Source organism: Oncorhynchus nerka, linkage group LG10 (assembly GCF_034236695.1).
Source record: "Oncorhynchus nerka isolate Pitt River linkage group LG10, Oner_Uvic_2.0, whole genome shotgun sequence".
In the NCBI taxonomy this organism is placed as follows: domain Eukaryota; kingdom Metazoa; phylum Chordata; class Actinopteri; order Salmoniformes; family Salmonidae; genus Oncorhynchus; species Oncorhynchus nerka.
Window position 1 is genome coordinate 46008739 of NC_088405.1, and position 19843 is coordinate 46028581.

Sequence of the window (19843 nt, forward strand, 5' to 3'; positions counted from 1 at the left end):
ATTTGGTTGTGCTATTAGATAGTGAAAATGAAAATCCTATTGCAAAGGTCTGAGTGGGTCATCATAAATACTATATCCAAGCTCCGACAGGAAACATCTGGTGGGGAGTGGGTCGCCATCCTGAGAATTGCTGACATCAGTGTCCTAGTCACCAATATTCTGCCATTGTGCCCTTGAACAAGTAATTTAACCACTAAACTGCTCCAGGGGTGCTGAACTGTATGGATATTTGCTTTCTCAAATTCAAAATCCACTTAAAGTATTCTCAGATTCTCTTTTCTTCCATTCATTCCTAGCAATGGTACTTTAACCCACATATAAACATTGCATGCTTAAGCTTTTAGTATAACACTGTTCATTTAAATTACTCTGATTGAAATACTGAATTGGTAATTGAGTATGTATTCACATACCAAAGGACATTTCCTGAATGCACATGTGAAAATGAATGCATTGAATCTCTGGAGCTCAAAGCTGACAAAGCAGTCCCGTTGGATCCGGCATTTGTGCTGTATTTGGGCCACCTTGTGGCAAAACCAATGCAGCCCAGCAACAGATTAGCAGTCACGGCAGGGCTTAAATGAACACACTGTTTTTGTGGGGGAGAAAAAAAATAAACATCAGTGGATTATGACAAATTCGGAAGTATTTTCGGTGATAATAAATTGGGACATCTCTGCGGATTCCGGGATGCAATACGCATCCAGATAAAAAGAACTACAGTCCTTTCGCTAATCCTTGTCTATCCTTTTTATCTTGGGACTCATAGCTCTGATCACTATGGGACAGCGAAGTGGTGGGACAAAGCCCACCAAAGGATGATATTCCGGTAAATTAGATATTCAGATCTCTTTGGCTTCGGTGGGCGCTGACTGGATGCATGCAGACTAGCTGTGCAGTCTGCAGATAAATGTGGGCCAAAATGTTCTTTGTGTTCTTCCTGGGACTCTACCTGGCGACAGGTGCGTTTCTCTCCTCGGTGAGTGCGTGCCCGTCACAGTGCAGCTGTTTTTTTCACAACCTAAGTGATGGATCTAAGGCCAGGTGAGTAGAAGAAATGAATGACAATGCCAAACAGATGATCGCTTTATGCTCACAATGTATTTGTTTGCGCACTCATGTGCACATGCATTCTCTCTAATTGAAGATACTTTTCTCCCGTGATCACATATGTTTTCCGCAAACTGTGCCATCAGCACGTGGACAAATTCAATTAGGGGAGTGCATGTTGTCCAATTGTATTTAATGTAGGATTATCTTGCGATGGCAGGTCGACCAACTCTCCATCTCTGACAATCTCTCGGAGTTGAGTTGTTCATGAGAGTTTTATTGATTGCCTATAATTATGATGCAAATAATTATAATATTAATGGACATATAGCCAATATAAATTAATTTATGAATTTCACATAAATAATTCACAGCAAAAAAAAAATCTTATTTTTTTTAAACAAAATTACAGGTCAAATAATAATCACTTTGTTTCTTTCCTCACACATTTTGATTGAAAGCCTAAATTAAACACATCCCGTTATGTTTCCTCAGGAGTGTCATTTGCAACGACCCTGAGATCACCCTTGTGCCTTCCAATTTCCCCGTGGACACGTCCAAGCTGCGTATCGAGAAAACAGCCATCGAACGGATCCCAAGTGAAGCCTTCAACTACCTCCGAAATCTGGAGTTCCTTTGGATGTCCTTTAACGTGCTGTCCGCTCTCAACTCGGACAGTTTCCGTGGGCTGCTAGATCTGGAGGAGCTGAGACTGGATGGGAATGCCCTCACTTCGTTCCCCTGGGAGTCTCTTATGGATATGTCCAGCCTCAGGCTGCTGGACTTGCACAACAACCGGTTGACCTCAGTTCCCGCAGATGCCACAATGTATATAAAAAACCTGACCTACCTGGATCTGTCCAGCAACAACCTTCTGACTGTCCCGGCCGAAGTGCTAGCCACTTGGCTAACAGTTAAATCTTTGCATGGCCCAGATAGCTCCAAAATGATACTTGGTAAGGCAAAGCGATTTTTACCTTTTATTTTTCCTTCTATTTATCTAACCTAATTAAATAGGTGATCACATGTACCATTGAGGTACAATCTCATTTACAAGTGAGATGTGTCTAGAAGGCAGCTCTAATATAAAGCCACAGGACATTAGTGCCCTATCACTTTTTAATAACACCTTGTAATTAAGCATTTATAATGGATTAGTAATTAGTTAATTCATTTATTTATCATTACTCCCCCATTTGTAAATGTTAGTATTATTAAATACTTAAGTTGTTTATGAGTGTGTGAATAACTAGCTAGTTATTCCCACATTTATTCCCAATTTTAAGTATTTAATAATGATTAATAAGATAATTCAAAAGACGTTTAATATAGGTCCTTGTAAACCATTTAATAATCATCATAGTTAAGTCTTTGCATGGCCTAATGTAAAGTGAGGCCTATTTTTGAATACTTTATAAATGTTTTTGCCCCTAGAGTTGATGTCTGCACCAGTGCTGAACATTATGGCTGTAAGTTGCTTTGGATAAAAGTGTCTGCTAAATGGCATATATTATATGATCTAATTAGCATAATACAAATATTCCCATCAAAATATGTCTGTTTAAGCTATAGATATGTTTTTTGCATGGGCTGTGTCTCAATCCACCGCATCTGCCGATGTCGGCCTTCCACATCTGCGGTGGAAGGTGGCAGAGATACAGCTGTGTTTGTCAGACCACGAGACTTCCCAAAAATCGTTCTCCTCACAAAAACGTCTGTCGAGTTGGAACGGATTTACGACCCCTAGAAGCATCACAGGACTTGTCGGAAGTAAGAACAGCCGATGTGCCAACTTCTGTCTGTAGCGTCCGAGCAGTTTGGCCTACACACTAATATGATGGAAAGATTTGACTCTCACGAACACTATGGTGTTCTCTGTTTTGCTCTATACCCGCCAAAAGTGTCACGGGACTCATCTGAAGGTAACCCGGTACCAGGCTGAAAAACAAATGGAAGTGAATAGGAAGGTATACAGATCACTCCACTCTAACAACAAAATATTCTGAGCTTTCTTATGTCTCTCAGATATAGGACAGACAATTCAAAACATACTTCCTTTTGATACATTTCTTGACTGTTTTTCCATGTGTGAATCTGTTATTCAATGTGTTTCTATAGGCTAATAGCAGTAAGGTCAAATTCAACTGTATGTATGTATGTATGTATGTATGTGTGTGTGTGTGTGTGTGTGTGTGTGTGTGTGTGTGTGTGTGTGTGTGTGTGTGTGTGTGTGTGTGTGTGTGTGTGTGTGTGTATATTGAATACTTACAGGGATCCTAAAATGTAAAATCAATTATCAATATTCACCTAAAATGTCATACCCAAATCTAAATTCATGTAGCTCAGGACCTGAAGCAAGAATATGCATATTTTTGATACCATATTTAAGGAAACACTTTGAGGTTTGTGGAAATATGACATTAATGTAGGAGAATATAACACATTAGATCTGGTAAAAGATAATACAAAAAAAGTGTTTTATATATATTTTTTCCATGATCTTTGAAATGCAAGAGAGAGGCCATAATATAACATTGCAGTTTAAGCGAAATTTAGATTTTGGCCACTAGATGTGCAGCAGTCTGTATGCAAAGTTTCAGATTGATCCAGTAAAGCATTGGACAATATTTTGTATCAAGTCTGCCCAAATGTGCCGAATTGGTCAATTGATACATTTAAGTACATAACTATAGAGAACATACAGAAAGTATATGGTAATACAAAATGTAAGTTTACACACTCCCAGGAATGTCATATATGATGGATCATTAGCGCACACACTAACTTTCACACATCTAGATGGTGGGGTGGGTGTGGCGCTAGAGACAAGCAGGGGTTCAAACTGTAGAATCAAGCAAAACTATGCTACATTTTATCACTGGCACCCTCAGGATGACAAATCAGAGCAAGATTACTGAATGAAAGTACATTCAGATGTGAATTTGTTACCTTTTAACCTGGAATTAAAATCGATTGTTGAGGGGGTTTGTCTAATTTGATTAACACAACATGCCTACCACTTTGAAGATGCAACATATTTGTTCTTGTGAAACAAACCAGAAATAAGACAAAAGAAAACTAAACTTGGGCGTGCATAATTATTGACCGCCCAAAGTTAGTACTTTGTAGAGCCACCTTTTGCAGCAAATACAGCTGCAAGTCTCGTGGGGTATGTCTCAATAAGTTTGGCATATCTAACCACTGGGATTTTTGCATATTCTTCAATGCAAAAATCCAGGTCTTTCAAGTTGGATGGGTTCCGCTGGTGTACAGCAATCTTTAAGTCATACCACAGATTCTCAATTGGATTGAGGTCTGACTTTGACTAGGCCATTCCAAGACATTTAAATGTTTCCCCTTAAACCTCTCGAGTGTTCCTTTAGCAGTATGCTTAGGGTCATTGTCCTGCTGGAAGGTGAACCTTTGTCCCAGTCTCAAATCTCTGGAAGACTGAAATAGGTTTCCATCAAGATTTTCTCTGTACTTAGCGCCATCCATCATTCCTTCAATTCTGACCAGTTTCCCAGTCCCTGCCGAAAACGCCACCACTATGCTTCACTGTGGGGATGGTTTTCTTGGGGTGATGAGAGGTGTTGGGTTTGCGCCAGAAATAGTGTTCTTCTTGGTGGGCAAAAAGCTAAATTATAGTCTCATCTGACTGACCTTCTTCCATATGTTTGGGAAGTCTCCCAGATGCCTTTTGCTGAACACCAAATGTGTTTGCTTATTTTTTTCTTTAAGCAATGGCTTTTTTCTGGCCAGTCTTCCGTAAATACCAGCTGTGTGGAGTGTACGGCTTAAAGTGGTCCTGTGGACAGATACTCCAATCTTCACTTTGCAGCTCCTTCAGGGTTATCTTTGGTCTCTTTGTTGCCTCTCTGATTAATGCCCTCCTTGCCTGGTCTGTGAGTTTTGGTGGGCGGCCCTCTCTTGGCAGGTTTGTTGTGGTGCCATATTCTTTCCACCTTTTTATAATGGATTTAATGGTGCTCAGTGGGATGTTCAAAGTTATGGATATTTTTTTATAACCCATCTGTACTTCTCCACAACTTTGTCCCTGACCTGTTTGGAGAGCTCCTTGGTCTTCATGGTGCCCCTTACTGGTGGTGTCCCTTGCTTAGTGGTGTTGCAGATTCTGGGGCCTTTCAGAACCGGTGTATATATATACTGAGATCATATGACAGATCATGTGACACTTAGATTGCACACTTTATTTAACAAATTATGTGACTTCTGAAGGTAATTGGTTGCACCAGATCTTATTTAGTGGCTTCATAGCAAAGGTGGTGAATACATATGCACGCACCACTTTTACTTCTTTTTTTTAGCATTTTTAAACAAGTTATTTTTTCATTTCACTTCACCAATTTGGACTATTTTGTGTATGTTCATTACATGAAATCCAAATAAAAATCATTTTAAATGACAGGTTGTAATGCAACACATTAGGAAAAATGCCAAGGGGGATGAATACTTTTGCAAGGCACTGTACATATCACACTGTTACAACAGCATAAATGTTTTGGATTAAAATGTTGACTATATTTTCGAAAACATCCTCTGTATTATGTGCTTGCTGTTATCCCCCATGATGATATCTCAGACACCACTCACCCGATTTTGATGATGCGTCTTGCCATAGAGAGCCATCATTTACCAAATTACACTGATTGACCCAAGTGGAGCGCTATAGTAATGAATAGTAATCCAAACTTTGAACAAGCATCTCTCCTGACCTGTTTGAGCTTGACTTGTTGTCTCTAATTGGCCCAAGGAGGGACGCTGCATAATTCGTGGGGGATGACATGTTTGCTGTTGCCTTGTTTAACCATTGATATGTTCTAGGGGCTATTTTGTGACCTTAACCCTAAGAGTCTAAGCCTCTAGATGGCGATATCTACTATGCTAATATATTTTTGAAAAATGTAATATGGTAATAAGCCCCTGGCGGTATCAAAAAAATATAAAACAATTACCTGATGAAACATTGCATTGGGTCTTACTGCTATTAGCCCATAGAAGCACATTGAATTACATATTCATACATGGCAAAAAAAGATAGTCCAAAAATAAATTGCTCAAACCATGCGAATCTCAGCTTCCGATAGTGGGATCCAAATAGTTTCTAGCTCAAACTGTTCGGACTTTACATATGTTTTCCTGAGAAGACCGGTGTGAATGGCCGACACCGGCGATGCAGTGGATTGAGACAGAACCGTAAATGGTTTATAAGGACCTGCATTGATCAACTTATTAATGAACTTATTTACCTAAGGTCGATGTCCCAGGCCCCACCTCTGTCGTACTTCTACATCTGCTGTGAAAGCTGACGGAGTTAGAGCGGTGTTTGTCAGACCATGAGACATCCCGAAAATCGGTACTCTCACAAAATCATCTGTAGCTTCCGAACAGTATGGCCTACAAGCTATTATGATCCCTCTTTGGAAATATGAATTTCTCACGAACACGTCTTGGGACTCGTCAAGTTGGTACAGCCTATCTGCAAACTTCTGTCTGTAGCGTACGAACAGTTTAGGCTACACAAGAACATGACCTATCTGTGTAAAGGTGAGATGAACACGTACATGTCTGTTGTTTTACAATACTAGCCTGAAGGTCCACCGGTACCATTTGACAAAAATAAGGGGTTAACTTCTTTCGTCGAGCCAACCCGGATCCGGGATCATGACTACAGCCTCAAGCCCATTACCATAACGCAACGTTAACTATTCATGAAAATCGCAAATTAAATGAAATCAATATGCTAGCTCTCATGCTTACCCTTTTGTTAACAACACTGTCATCTCAGATTTTCTAAAATATGCTTCTCTACCATAGCAAAACTAGCATTTAGCATTAGCATTTAGCGTTAGCATCACCAGGCAACATTTTCACAAAAACCAGCAAAAACATTCAATAAATCATTTACCTTTGAAGAACTTCAGATGTTTTCAATGAGGAGACTCTCAGTTAGATAGCAAATGTTCAGTTTCGGTCCGTTTGGTGTGTTACGTTTGGCTACCAAAAAAAAACGAAAATTCAGTTATCCAAACGTCGAACTTTTTTCCAAATTAACTCCATAATATTGACTGAAACATGGCAAACGTTGTTTAGAACCAATCTTCAAGGTGTTTTTCACATATCTCTTCAATGATGTATCGTTCCTGGAAGTGTGCTTCTCCCTCTGTTATCGCATGGTAAAATTATTGCCACTGGGAATTACGCACCAACTTAGACAAAGGACACCGGACGGACCCCTGGCAAATGTAGTCTCTTATGGCCAATCTTCCAATGATATGCCTACAAATACGTCACAATGCTGCAGACATCTTGGACGAACGGCAGAGAGCATAAGCTCGTTCACAGCACATTCACAGCCATATAAGGAGACGATAGTAAAACAGAGCTTCAGAAATTCAGCTCATTTCCTGTTTGAGGTTACATCATTTCTGGGGCACTCACAGATAATATCTTTGCAGTTTTGAAAATATCTTTGCAGTGTTTTCTTTCCAAAGCTGCCAATTATATGCATAGTCGAGCATCTTTTCGTGACAAAATATTGCGCTTAAAACGGGAACGTTTTTTTATCCAATAATGACATAGCGCCCCCATAGGTTGAAGAGGTTAAATATATGTAAATAAAAAAAACATAAAAAAACGTTTCCTGATCTTTCTTATATCTCTCAAATATAGGACAGACACTTCAGAACAAATTTCCTTTATATTGGTTTTGGGGAGGGGACTATCTGTTGTTCCATGTAGTGAATTTGTTATGCAATGCGTGCTAAAAGCAGAAAGGCCAAATACATATTTTTCATCAAATAATAATTATATATTTTTTGATACTTAAAGGGGTCCTAAAATGCCATATAGCTTAGTAGAGAAGAATGTGTGATGTGTTCCAAAAGCATCTGGAAAAGCCAACATGATCTGAGTATTGTGGGATCACTGCCTTAATCCCAATTTAACCATCGTCAGCATCACCACCACCACCACCGTCATTGTAGTTTAGTGTAGCATGTAAGTAATCCTCACACAGACATCCACAGGGCTGTAGCCGCACAGTAAAGCTGTGTAACCAGACAGACACTCTCACAATGTGAAAGTGACCAGGGCCAGGAGTTTTTCCTGACCACGTGACCTGACCAGGAAAAACTGTGGGCCCTTCTTATAAAATTTCCCCCACTAGTACCTCTTATGCTTTCCCCTCTTCTCTGACCTCACCAAACCCCATTAGCGTCCTTTTTATTTTATTCATCACAGAATTCAAAGTTCAATTGTATTCTGACATGTGAATGAATCAGTTGAACTTCAACCATCCAGGTCTCCATGACAACTCCTGGGTGTGTGACTGCCGCCTGTACGACCTGATCCAGTTCCAGAAGTCGCCAACGCTCTTCGTGGCATTAATCGACACGCGCCTCCGCTGCTCCGCCCCCGAGAGCCTGTCAGGTGTTCTGTTCAGCGACGCCGAGGTGCGGAGGTGCCAGGCGCCGCGCATTCACACAGCAGTGGCGCGAGTCCGCAGCGCCTTGGGAAACAATGTGCTTCTGCGCTGCGGGACCATCGGCATTCCCAGTCCTGATCTGGCCTGGCGGAGGGCAGATGGGAAAGCCCTGAATGGGACAGGTAGGTCAGCAAGGGATTTGTGTACGTGTGTGTGTTTGAGGTGTGTTTATGCGTGTGTTTACGCTTCTTTTTCTCTGGGCTCTATTCAATCTATATCACTGAAGCATTACAGATTGCGCACTAGAAATCGTAAATGTAATTTCTGATTGAGCCGACATACAGTATGCAGCGTTTATCTCCACTAACACGGGAACACTGTCTTTAAATTGAAATCACAATGTAACGCTAATTGTCTACGATACCGATTGAATAGAGCCTTCTCTCTCTCTGAGTCTGGACACGTGTGTGTGAGTTTGCACTCGTGCCTGGTTAATTAAGACACTTTCATTCAGTTTGCCCTGTAGCGTTAATATGTTGGTAATTAAACAGAGAGCTAGAGCTATATCCTTGGTGTCAGCCCCAGGACATCTGTGGGGAGAATGCACTGTGAAAGCAACACAGCTAATAACACTGGATACTTTACTTTTAATGTAAAGGACAGGATTCATTACAGAAAAAAATTGGTCAATTATTGGATGTTTTCGATTTTGGGGGCCATTTTTCTGGACGCTGATTAAGGATGTTCCTCGACTAAAAAACACTTTCAATGGGAATCTCTCTCTTTGTATGACTTTTTGTATTATTTTATTTAAATGTTATACTCTGACTAATAGTGTGTCCATGTCACTTCTCTGGCGCTACAGTCCAGCAGGAGAACTCCAAGGAAGGCATCGTCTGGTCAATCCTCAGTGTCCCGGCCGTGTCCTACCGTGACTCAGGGAAGTATGTCTGCAAGGCCAATAACTACGCCGGCAATGCCGAGGCCGTCATCTCCCTAGTTATCTCTGAAGCACCCCCAAAACCCGACAACAACAACAACCTAACCAGCGTGGTTGCTGCTGCCGTAAAAAAAAACAAAGTCAAGAAACCCAATGGGATAGGGAAAGCAGCATACCAGGAGAAACTGGTGGCTAGGGTAGGGGTTCCCACCACCAGCCCTCCACCCCCACTTGTTGTTTTGGACTCCAGCCCTGCGCCTGAGGGTGTGGCAAATAGAGCCATCCCTGGACCAACCACATTGCCTAGTCCAGACGGACTCCTGGAGCTGGAGAAAACCAACCTGAGCAACCTGGCCCAGGCCCAGTATGACCCGGACCGGATAGTTCGCTCTGTCAAGGTGTTGGGCGACACAGAGAACACCATCACCCTGAACTGGCGGGCACCCAAGGCCAAGAACACCACAGCTTTCAGCGTGCTCTACGCTGTATTCGGTGAGCGGGACATGCGCAAGATCAATGTGGCGGCGGGCCAGAATCGCGTCTTCATCGAGGGCCTGGTGCCCAAGACCAAGTACATTGCTTGCGTTTGCGTCCGGGGCCTGATCCCCAAGAAGGAGCAATGCGTCATCTTCTCAACCGATGAGGCGGCCAGCGCAGCCGGCACCCAGAAGCTCATCAACGTCATTGTGATCACGGTGGCGTGCGTCATCGCCGTGCCGCTCACCATCATCGTGTGCTGTGGCGCACTCAAGAGGCGCATCCAGAAGATGTGGGGCAAGAAGTCCAAGGACATCCAGGATTCGTACGTGACTTTTGAGACGCTGTCCCCCGGGACCAAGGCTAAAGGGTTGGATGGTGAGTACCTGACCAGACTCAACCCTGAGGAGTCCAACCGACTGCTGTCGGCCCGCTCCAGTCTGGACTCAGAGGCCACGGCTAAGATAGAGGGACAGCCCAACGAGTACTTCTGCTGACATCATGCTCCACCTCCCTCCCCATGCTTATCACCCCCGCTCACACACTCTGGCTCAACACAGCCCCACACACACACACCTCATCTACAGCATAGCCCCACACACACACCTCATCTACATCATTGCCCCACACACACGTCTCATTCTCACACACCTCACTCTCATCACAGCCCCACGCACATGCCTTATGCTCCCCACAGCCCCATACATACACCTCGTGCTCACCATAGCCTCACACACAAACCTTGTCCCCACATACCTAATCCTTTCTCTCAACCTCAAATTCAGCAAAGTCCCACAGACACATTTCCTCATCACCACAGCCCCATACACAAACCTCACACTCTCCCTGAGGTTCACCACAGCCCCACACACACACCTTGTCGAAATGCTCACACTCACCACAGTCCCACACACACACCTCGCTGTCTCCCTTTCACTTACGGTAGCCCCACACACATATGTGGTTCTCTCCCTTTCTCTCACCTTAGCCGCCCACAAACACACTCACACAGGGCACAGGACTCTCTCCCACCTCTCCACCCACGTTGGGCTCCACCACATTGGGGGTTCTATCAGATGACGCTTGGACAATGCACCATCATGGAAATATCAGTTCTGACATTAAATTATTAATATTTTTTTTAGATCTGAAATGTATAGTATTTCAACAGATAATTTGAATATTGTAATGAGTTTTTACACATTTGGGGGACTATTAGTTATAAATGAGCCCACAAACAAGGCCCCAGAGTATTTCATTCAAATACATTTATCATAGATAAAGGACAATTCCACCCCTTTATCAACATTTATTATGCTGTTAGTATATATGCACTACTGTAAGATTTCATACATTTTGTGATGATCTGTCGTTTTTGTTAGTCATACTGCATGATTTCTAGTTTTTGTCATTTTGAAGCTTCTGCATTGCCCTCGTCTACAGCATTCTACAATTCCCAGGGTGCATTTTGTCTCCCATGATGCAATGCTTTGCCTAGTTAGCCTGCAGTTAGTTTAGCTAGCTTGCTATCAAGCCCAGATGCATCTTAGTCTAAATACATTGCCTATGTCATAAGTTATGATTGCATTTCACATCACTTTTGGGTTGTAAATATATTATAATGCTTGCCTGAATGTCATAGGGGCCGATTCCGACCAGAGTAAGTGCGCATAAATCTTCCCTTACACTTTACCCCCCCCCCCACGCTAGAATAAAAATATATACTTTGGGGTACATAATCTGTTAGACAAAATTGTCGTAGTTACAAATCAGGTCACCCTACCAAACTTCCCTGCTAAAACATACTGTAGGTCTGTCTGATGAGACCGCCTACAGGGAGGAAGTGAGGGCACTCGGAGTGTGGTGTCAGGAAAACAACCTGTCAATCAACGTCAACAAAACAAAGGAGATGATCGCGGACTCCAGGAAACAGCAGAGGGAGCACCCCCCTATCCACATCGGCAAGACATTAGTGAAGGTGGAACGTTTTTTTAAGTTCCTCGGCGTACACATCACGGACAAACTGAAATGGTCCACCCACACAGACAGTGTGGTGAAGAAGGCTCAACAGAAATTTGGCTTATCACCTAAACCCTCACAAACCATTACAGATGCACAATTGAGAGCATCCTGTCAGGCTGTACCCTCCAGGACACCTACAGCACCCGATATCACAGGAAGGCCAAAAAGATCATCAAGGACAACAACCACCCGAGCCACTGCCTGTTCACCCCGCTATAATAAAAAAGGCAAGGTCAGTACAGGTGCATCAAAGCAGGGACCGAGAGACTGAAAAACAGCTTCTATCTCAAGGCCATCAGACTGTTAAACAGCCACCACTAACATTGAGTGGCTGCTGCCAACACACAGACTCAACTCCAGCCACTTTAATAATGGGAATTGATGGAAATTGATGTAAAATATATCACTAGCCACTTTAAACAATTCTACCTAATATTAAAATAATGTTTAAATACCCTACATTACTCATCTCATATGTATATGTATATGTATATACTGTACTCTATATCATCTACTGCATCTTTATGTAATACATGTATCACTAGCCACTTTAAACTATGCCACTTTGTTTACATACCCTACATTACTCATCTCATATGTATATACTGTACTCAATACCATCTACTGCATCTTGCCTATGCCATTCTGTACCATCACTCATTCATGTATCTTTATGTACATATTCTTTATCCCTTTACACTTGTGTGTATAAGGTAGTAGTTTGGAATTTTTAGGTTAGATTACTCGTTGGTTATTACTGCATTGTCGGAACTAGAAGCACAAGCATTTCTCTACACTCGCATTAACATCTGCTAACCATGTGTATGTGACAAATAAATTTGATTTGATTTGATTTATCTGCCCGGAACAGTTGAAATCCAGATTCATCAGTGAAGAGTACACTTCTCCAGCGTGCCAGAGGCCATCAAAGGTGAGCATTTTCCCACTGATTTCGGTTACTACGCCGGACTGCGTTCAGGTCAAGACCCTGGTGAGGACAACAACCACGCAAATTATCTTCTTTGTGCAGAAATTATTCAGTTGTGCGAACCCACAGTTTCATCAGCTGTCTGGGTGGCTGATCTCAGACGATCCCACAGTTGAAGAAGCCGGATGTGGAGGTCCTGTGTTGGCGTGGTTACACAAGGTCTGCAGGTTGTGAGGCAGATTGGACATACTGTTGACGTACTGTTGCGTTCATATTTTTGTTCAGTATATTTACATTTAAGTTGGTATGTTCTTACCTCTGCGGCCCAAATTTGGCACTGTTGGGCTGTTGTAGTGTCTCACTCCTGGCCCTTTTTGAATCAATAACTGTTACTGTAATTTAATATGCCAATGTGCTTTCATCAATTGAAAGCCCTTAATCTATTTTATGAGAATTTCTAAGATTTCTTGTTTGCATAAAATAGACACAGACCAGTCTTTCAATAATAGGTCATATAATTTATTCTCGGAGCGCGCTCCCACTTAATCACGTGCAGCAGTTTATATACAGATCATGACATCATGTCAATGCTTTAACAGAATCCCCTTCTCTCGACCGGGACAATGTAAGGTGAAAAGTTCATTCTAACATACTAACACACTCCCAGATAACTTTTGACCCCTCAACATTATCGATCACCACTGAACTGACAGTTTTAATAACAGAAAACCTAGGAATGCACTCACTGCCTTATCTAAAAACCCCAGAGCTAAATTTCTGTAGGGTCAACCATAGGCTAACGACCTTATCTGTTTTCACAGTCCACAACCCATATATTTAATCAGATATAATAAAACAGAGTATAAGTTTACTTAGTTACAGTTCCATTTAAAATGATTTGTTCAGTCATATTAATCATAATTTCCTAACAATAACTTACACTGAAATGTAGTAAATACTGTGCAAGAAAGAAGAGATAGTGAATGTAACTTTAAATACCTCCATGGCTATTATCCACGAGGTGCTGTGGTGAATATCATGCTAGGGCTGGCCATTGCCCTAATTGAAAGACACACCAGATTAGCTACATAAATGAAGGGGCTATTTTCCACTCTGAATGTACATATAACGTTAGTTCGCTAGCTAGCTAACAACATTGACTAACTTTGGCAAACCATCTAAATTTAGCTAGCTAGCTAAGTAACTCAGCTAGCAAGGACACAATCAGGTAGCAAATTAGCCAATTAAACAGCATTTACCATCATTTAGCTAGCTAGCAATGGCCAAGTTTCTTGTTGTTAGCTAGCTAGCCAAGGAATGTGAACTAGCTAGGCTAGCTAGCTTGCATTATTGTCCTTGTTGAGGTTACAAAAGTAAAACTACACCCAAATGAAGGAAAGCAGTAACGTTACGTAGTTGCAAACAAACTTTGTATTCCAATCTGGTGCATGAACAGATGAGGAAACAAAAAATTATTAAATGTTTCAAACGCATTGGTCTGAAAAAATATGTAAACTAGCTAACTAAGTTAGCTAATGAGGTCTATTGTCTCCGGGCCATTGATACACTCTCAATGGATTGATTTAAAAATCCAGTCTAGCGGATGGGTGACCCATCTATCTATATCGACTGAATGGGTGCCGCTAGTGTATTATTATTCAGTATTGCACGAACAATTAAACGGTTCTTTAGTTCCTGTGGAATTTTATTATCCAAAAACCGCCATTCTTCAATCTTAAAGACATTTTTGATGGTAACTTCCCTGTGGTCCCTCTTGCCTTCAGGCAGTTCCCAGCACCTCCAGATGAGCGGCAGTGGTTAGAGCGTTGGGCCAGTAACTGTAAGGTTGCTGGATCGAATCCCCAAAAATCTGCTGTTCTGCCCCTGAGCAAAGCAGTCAACCAACTGTTCCCTGGGCACTGAAGATGTGGATGTTGATAAAGGCAGCCCCCTGCATCTCTCTGATTCAGAGAAGTTTGGTTAAAACATTTTATTTTTTATTTATTTCACCTTTATTTAACCAGGTAGGCTAGTTGAGAACAGGTTCTCATTTGCAACTGCGACCTGGCCAAGATAAAGCATAGCAGTGTGAACAGACAACACAGAGTTACACATGGAGTAAACAATTAACAAGTCAATAACACAGTAGAGAAAAAGGGGAGTCTATATACAATGTGTGCAAAAGGCATGAGGAGGTAGGCGAATAATTACAATATTGCAGATTAACACTGGAGTGATAAATGATCAGATGATCATGTACAGGTAGAGATATTGGTGTGCAAAAGAGCAGAAAAGTAAATAAATAAAAACTGTGGGGATGAGGTAGGTGAAAATGGGTGGGCTATTTACCAATAGATTATGTACAGCTGCAGCGATCGGTTAGCTGCTCAGATAGCTGATGTTTGAAGTTGGTGAGGGAGATAAAAGTCTCCAACTTCAGCGATTTTTGCAATTCGTTCCAGTCACAGGCAGCAGAGTACTGGAACGAAAGGCGGTGTTGAATGAGGTGTTGGCTTTAGGGATGATCAATGAGATACACCTGCTGGAGCGCGTGCTACGGATGGGTGTTGCCATCGTGACCAGTGAGCTGAGATAAGGCGGAGCTTTGCCTAGCATGGCCTTGTAGATGACCTGGAGCCAGTGGATCTGGCGACGAATATGTAGCGAGGGCCAGCCGACTAGAGCATACAAGTCGCAGTGGTGGGTAGTATAAGGTGCTTTAGTGAAAAAAACGGATGGCACTGTGATAAACTGCATCCAGTTTGCTGAGAAGAGTGTTGGAAGCAATTTTGTAGATGACATCGCCGAAGTCGAGGATCGGTAGGATAGTCAGTTTTACTAGGGTAAGCTTGGCAGCGTGAGTGAAGGAGGCTTTGTTGCGGAATAGAATGTGGAAGACATTGTTGGACAACTGACTAGGTATCCCCCTTTCCCTGGTCATGAGTGGGGGCTATCTGCCAGAGATGCAAATCATGTCTTGAATTTATAGCACTTGGTATGTATTAGGATCCCCATGCAAAAGCAGCAGGTACTCTTCCTGGGGTCCATAGTACAGACAAGGACCGAAATACATACATGTACAATGTCCCACATAGCCTACATATCAGTACATACACAATATCTAGGTATAATACAGTGCAAATTACAATACAATATATATAAAATGGCTGTGTCTCATTACAGTTCCGTTTGTGCAGTAATGTGTTAATTTATAATTTTTGTATCTGGTTTTATAGAGAGTTCCATGTAGTCATGGCTTTATTTAATACTATGCGAGTCCAGGTGAGACAAAACTAGGGCCTGTCTGGTTAACTGAGATTTTAAAAAGGCAGGACAACACCCTATCATGCACAGACCTCTTGCCATTTTAGCAACCATTGAGTCATCATTGGGTGTAGGCTAAGCATATTTTTTTGTGTACTGGGAACTAGCTAGTTACGCTATCCATAACACAGAGTTACTGTATCTATACTGAAAAAATATATAAAGGCAACATGCAAGAATTTCTACGATTTTCCTGAGTTACAGTTTATATAAGAAAATCAGTCAACTGTAATAAATAAATTAGGCACTATATCGATTTCACATGACTGGGCAGGGGCCTATGCCCTCCAGGCCCACCCACTGGGGAGTCAGGCCCAGCTAATCAGAATTAGATTTTCTTCACAGAAGGGCTTTATTACAGGCAGAAATACTCCTCGGTTTGATCCTGCGCGTAAAGCAGCCGGATGTGGGGGTCCTGGGCTGGCGTGGTTACACATGGACTGTGTTTGTGAGGCCGGTTGGACGTACCGCCAAATTCTCTAAAACAATGTTGGAGGCGGCTTTAGGTAGAGAAATTAACATTAAATTCTCTGGCAACAGTTCTGGTGGACATTCCTGCAGTAAGCATGCCAATTGCACGCTCCCTCAAAACTTAAGACATCTGTGGCATTGTGTTGCGTGACAAAACTGCACATTTTAGAGTGGCCTTTTATTGTCCCCTGCATAAGGTGAACCTGTGTAATGATCATGCTGTCAGCTTCTTGATATGCCACACCTGTCAGGTGGATGGATTATCTTGGCAAAAGAGAAATAATCATGAGCAGGGATGCTTTTTGTGCATATGGAACATTTCTGGAATATTTTATTTCAGCTCATGAAACATGGGACCAACACTTTACATGTTGCGTTTATATTTTTGTTCAGTATAGTTAGCATACTAGCTAGCCAGATTGCTATATCTGGAATAATAGTGTTTGCAATAATAGCAGCAGAGTTTATCTTTTCAACTGTCTGAAATAACAGTCCAAACAAATGGCTTCTGTTAGAAGAACAGCACATTTATTATGAAATTTAAAGACAAATCATTACATAATCCTAGTTAGCAATGCTATCTAGCTAAGTAGCTAAACCTACTGCATCTGAAAAAAAAGTATTAATCGATAGCCTCATCGACTGTCCAAGCAACAATCCAACAACCACGGAGAGCTATTGGAACTAATATCAAGTATGACGTTTACAAGTAATTCAATACAAAAATATAGGCTTTTGGAAACGGGCACAATAGCTGCTGAAATTTTGGTCTGTGTTTGGAAGTTTGAGCCTTGAACATCAGAAAAATATTGGAGTAAGCTATTTAAAATATTTACCGATGTTATTATACAAAGACAACCAGAGCAACATATAGCAGGGAGTTCCAATATAATCAGAAAAGTACAGATGGTTTATATAGAAAGCTGAAAATGACTGTCCATAATTTATTGTATAAGTCATCTCAGAAATCCTACTTGAAAATATAACAGAGAAGCAATTTCAGGTTTTGCCCATTACTTAACAGTCAATAGACATGAAATCATTAAATTACACAAAACATCACTAAATACTTCATAACAACCCACATGTAAAATTGTCAGAGTTGTCCTTTAAGTTATCAATTAAAAGGCTGAAAGAAATCAAATAAAATTTTATTGGTCACATACACATGGTTAGCAGATGTTATTGCGAGAGAAGCGAAATGCTTGTGCTTCTAGTTCCGACAGTGCAGTAATATCTAACAAGTAATCTAACAATTCCACAACAACTACCTAATACACACAAATCTAAAGGGATGGAATAAAAATATGTGTGAGCGATGGTGAGCGATGGCCGAGCGGCATAGGCAAGATGCAATAGATGGTATAAGATACTGTATGTATATATGAAATGAATAATGTAAGATATGTAAACATTATTAAAGTGGCTATTTCTAACTCCATTAGGGTAGGGGGCAGCATTTGTAATACTGTGCAGCCATCTTCATCGACCTGGCCAAGGCTTTCGACTCTGTCAATCACAGTATTCTTATAGGCAGAATCAATAGCCTTGGTTTCTCAAATGACTGCCTCGCCTGGTTCACCAATTATTTTGCAGATAGAGTTCAGTGTGTAAAATCGGAGGGCCTGTTGCCCGGACCTCTGGCAGTCTCTATGGGGGTACCACAGGGTTCAATTCTCGGGCCGACTCTTTTCTCTGTATATATCTACGATGTTGCTCTTGCTGTGGGTGATTCCCTGATCCACCTCTATGCAGACAACACCATTCTGTATACATCTGGCCCTTCTTTGGACACTGTGTTAACTAACCTCCAAATGACCTTCAACACTCCTTCTGTGGCCTCCAACTGCTCTTAAATGCTAGCAAAACCAAATGCATGCTTTTCAACCATTCGCTGCCTGCACCCGTCCGCCCGACTAGCATCACTACTCTGGATGGTTCTGACCAAGAATAGGTGGAACTCTACAAATACCTAGGTGTCTGGCTAGACTGTAAACTCTCCTTCCAGACTCATATCAAACCTCTCCAATCCAAAATCAAATCTAGAATCGGCTTTCTATTTCGGAACAAAGTCTCCTTCACTCATGCCGCCAAACTTACCCTAGTAAAACTGACTATCCTACCGATCCTCGACTTCGGCGATGTCATCTACAAAACAGCTTCCAATACTCTACTCACCAAATTGGATGTAGTCTATCACAGTGCCATCCGTTTTGTTACCAAAGCGCCTTATACCACACACCACTGCGACCTGTATGCTCTAGTCGGCTGGCCCTCGCTACATATTCATCACCAGACCCGCTGGCTCCAGGTCATCTACAAGTCTATGCTAGGTAAAGCTCCGCCTTATCTCAGCTCACTGGTCACGATAACACCCACCCGTAGCACGTGCCGCAGCAGGTATATCTCACGGGTCATCCACAAAGCCAACACCTCCTTTGGCCGCCTTTCCTTACAGTTCTCTGCTGCCAGTGACTGGAACGAATTGCAAAAATTGCTGAAGCTGGAGACTTACATTTCCCTCACTAACTTTAAACATCAGCTATCTGAGCAGCTAACCGATTGCTGCAGCTGTACATAGTCCATCTGTAAATATCCCACCCAATCTACCTACCTCATCCCCATATTGTTTTTATTTACTTTGCTGCTCATGTGCACACCAGTATCACTACTTACACACCATCATCTGCTCATCTGTCACTCCAGTGTTAATCTGCTAAATTGTAAGTACTTTGCTACTATGGCCTATTTATTGCCATACATCCTCATGCCATTTGCACAGACTCTATGTAGACTTTATTTTTTTCTATTGTGTTATTGACTGTATGCTTGTTATTTCCATGTAACTCTGTGTTGTGTTTCTGTCGCATTGCTTTGATTTATCTTGGCCAGGTCGCAGTTGCATATGATAACTTTTTCTCAACTAGCTTACTTGGTTAAATAAAGGTGGGAAAAAAATTATACTAAAAATGAAGGTGCTCGACTCCCCTGATCCAGTGTCCCCAGCATGAATTCAATGACGGAAGAGAAGAGCCAACGGACACTCTTAATGTTAATGGACATGACCTACCATTTCTAATAGACACTGGAGCTCACTGTTCCTGTTTAGGCAATCCTGGACAAGTTGTTCGGGCTTCCCTGAGCTAATCGTTAGTAACAGTAACATAGGCATCAGGACAGCCCA

At 41.8% G+C, this 19843-nt stretch overlaps 1 protein-coding gene across 1 annotated transcript; it reads left to right on the top strand.

The window, feature by feature from the left end:
* The first annotated feature begins 735 nt into the window (after positions 1-735).
* On the top strand, positions 736-12776 carry LOC115136379 (leucine-rich repeat, immunoglobulin-like domain and transmembrane domain-containing protein 1). Its single transcript, XM_029671966.2, has 4 exons — positions 736-1044; positions 1546-2006; positions 8374-8679; positions 9363-12776. The coding sequence occupies exons 1-4, from the start codon at positions 911-913 to the stop codon at positions 10409-10411; spliced, it is 1950 nt and encodes a 649-aa protein (XP_029527826.1). The 5' UTR covers positions 736-910; the 3' UTR covers positions 10412-12776.
* Positions 12777-19843: the final 7067 nt, after the last annotated feature.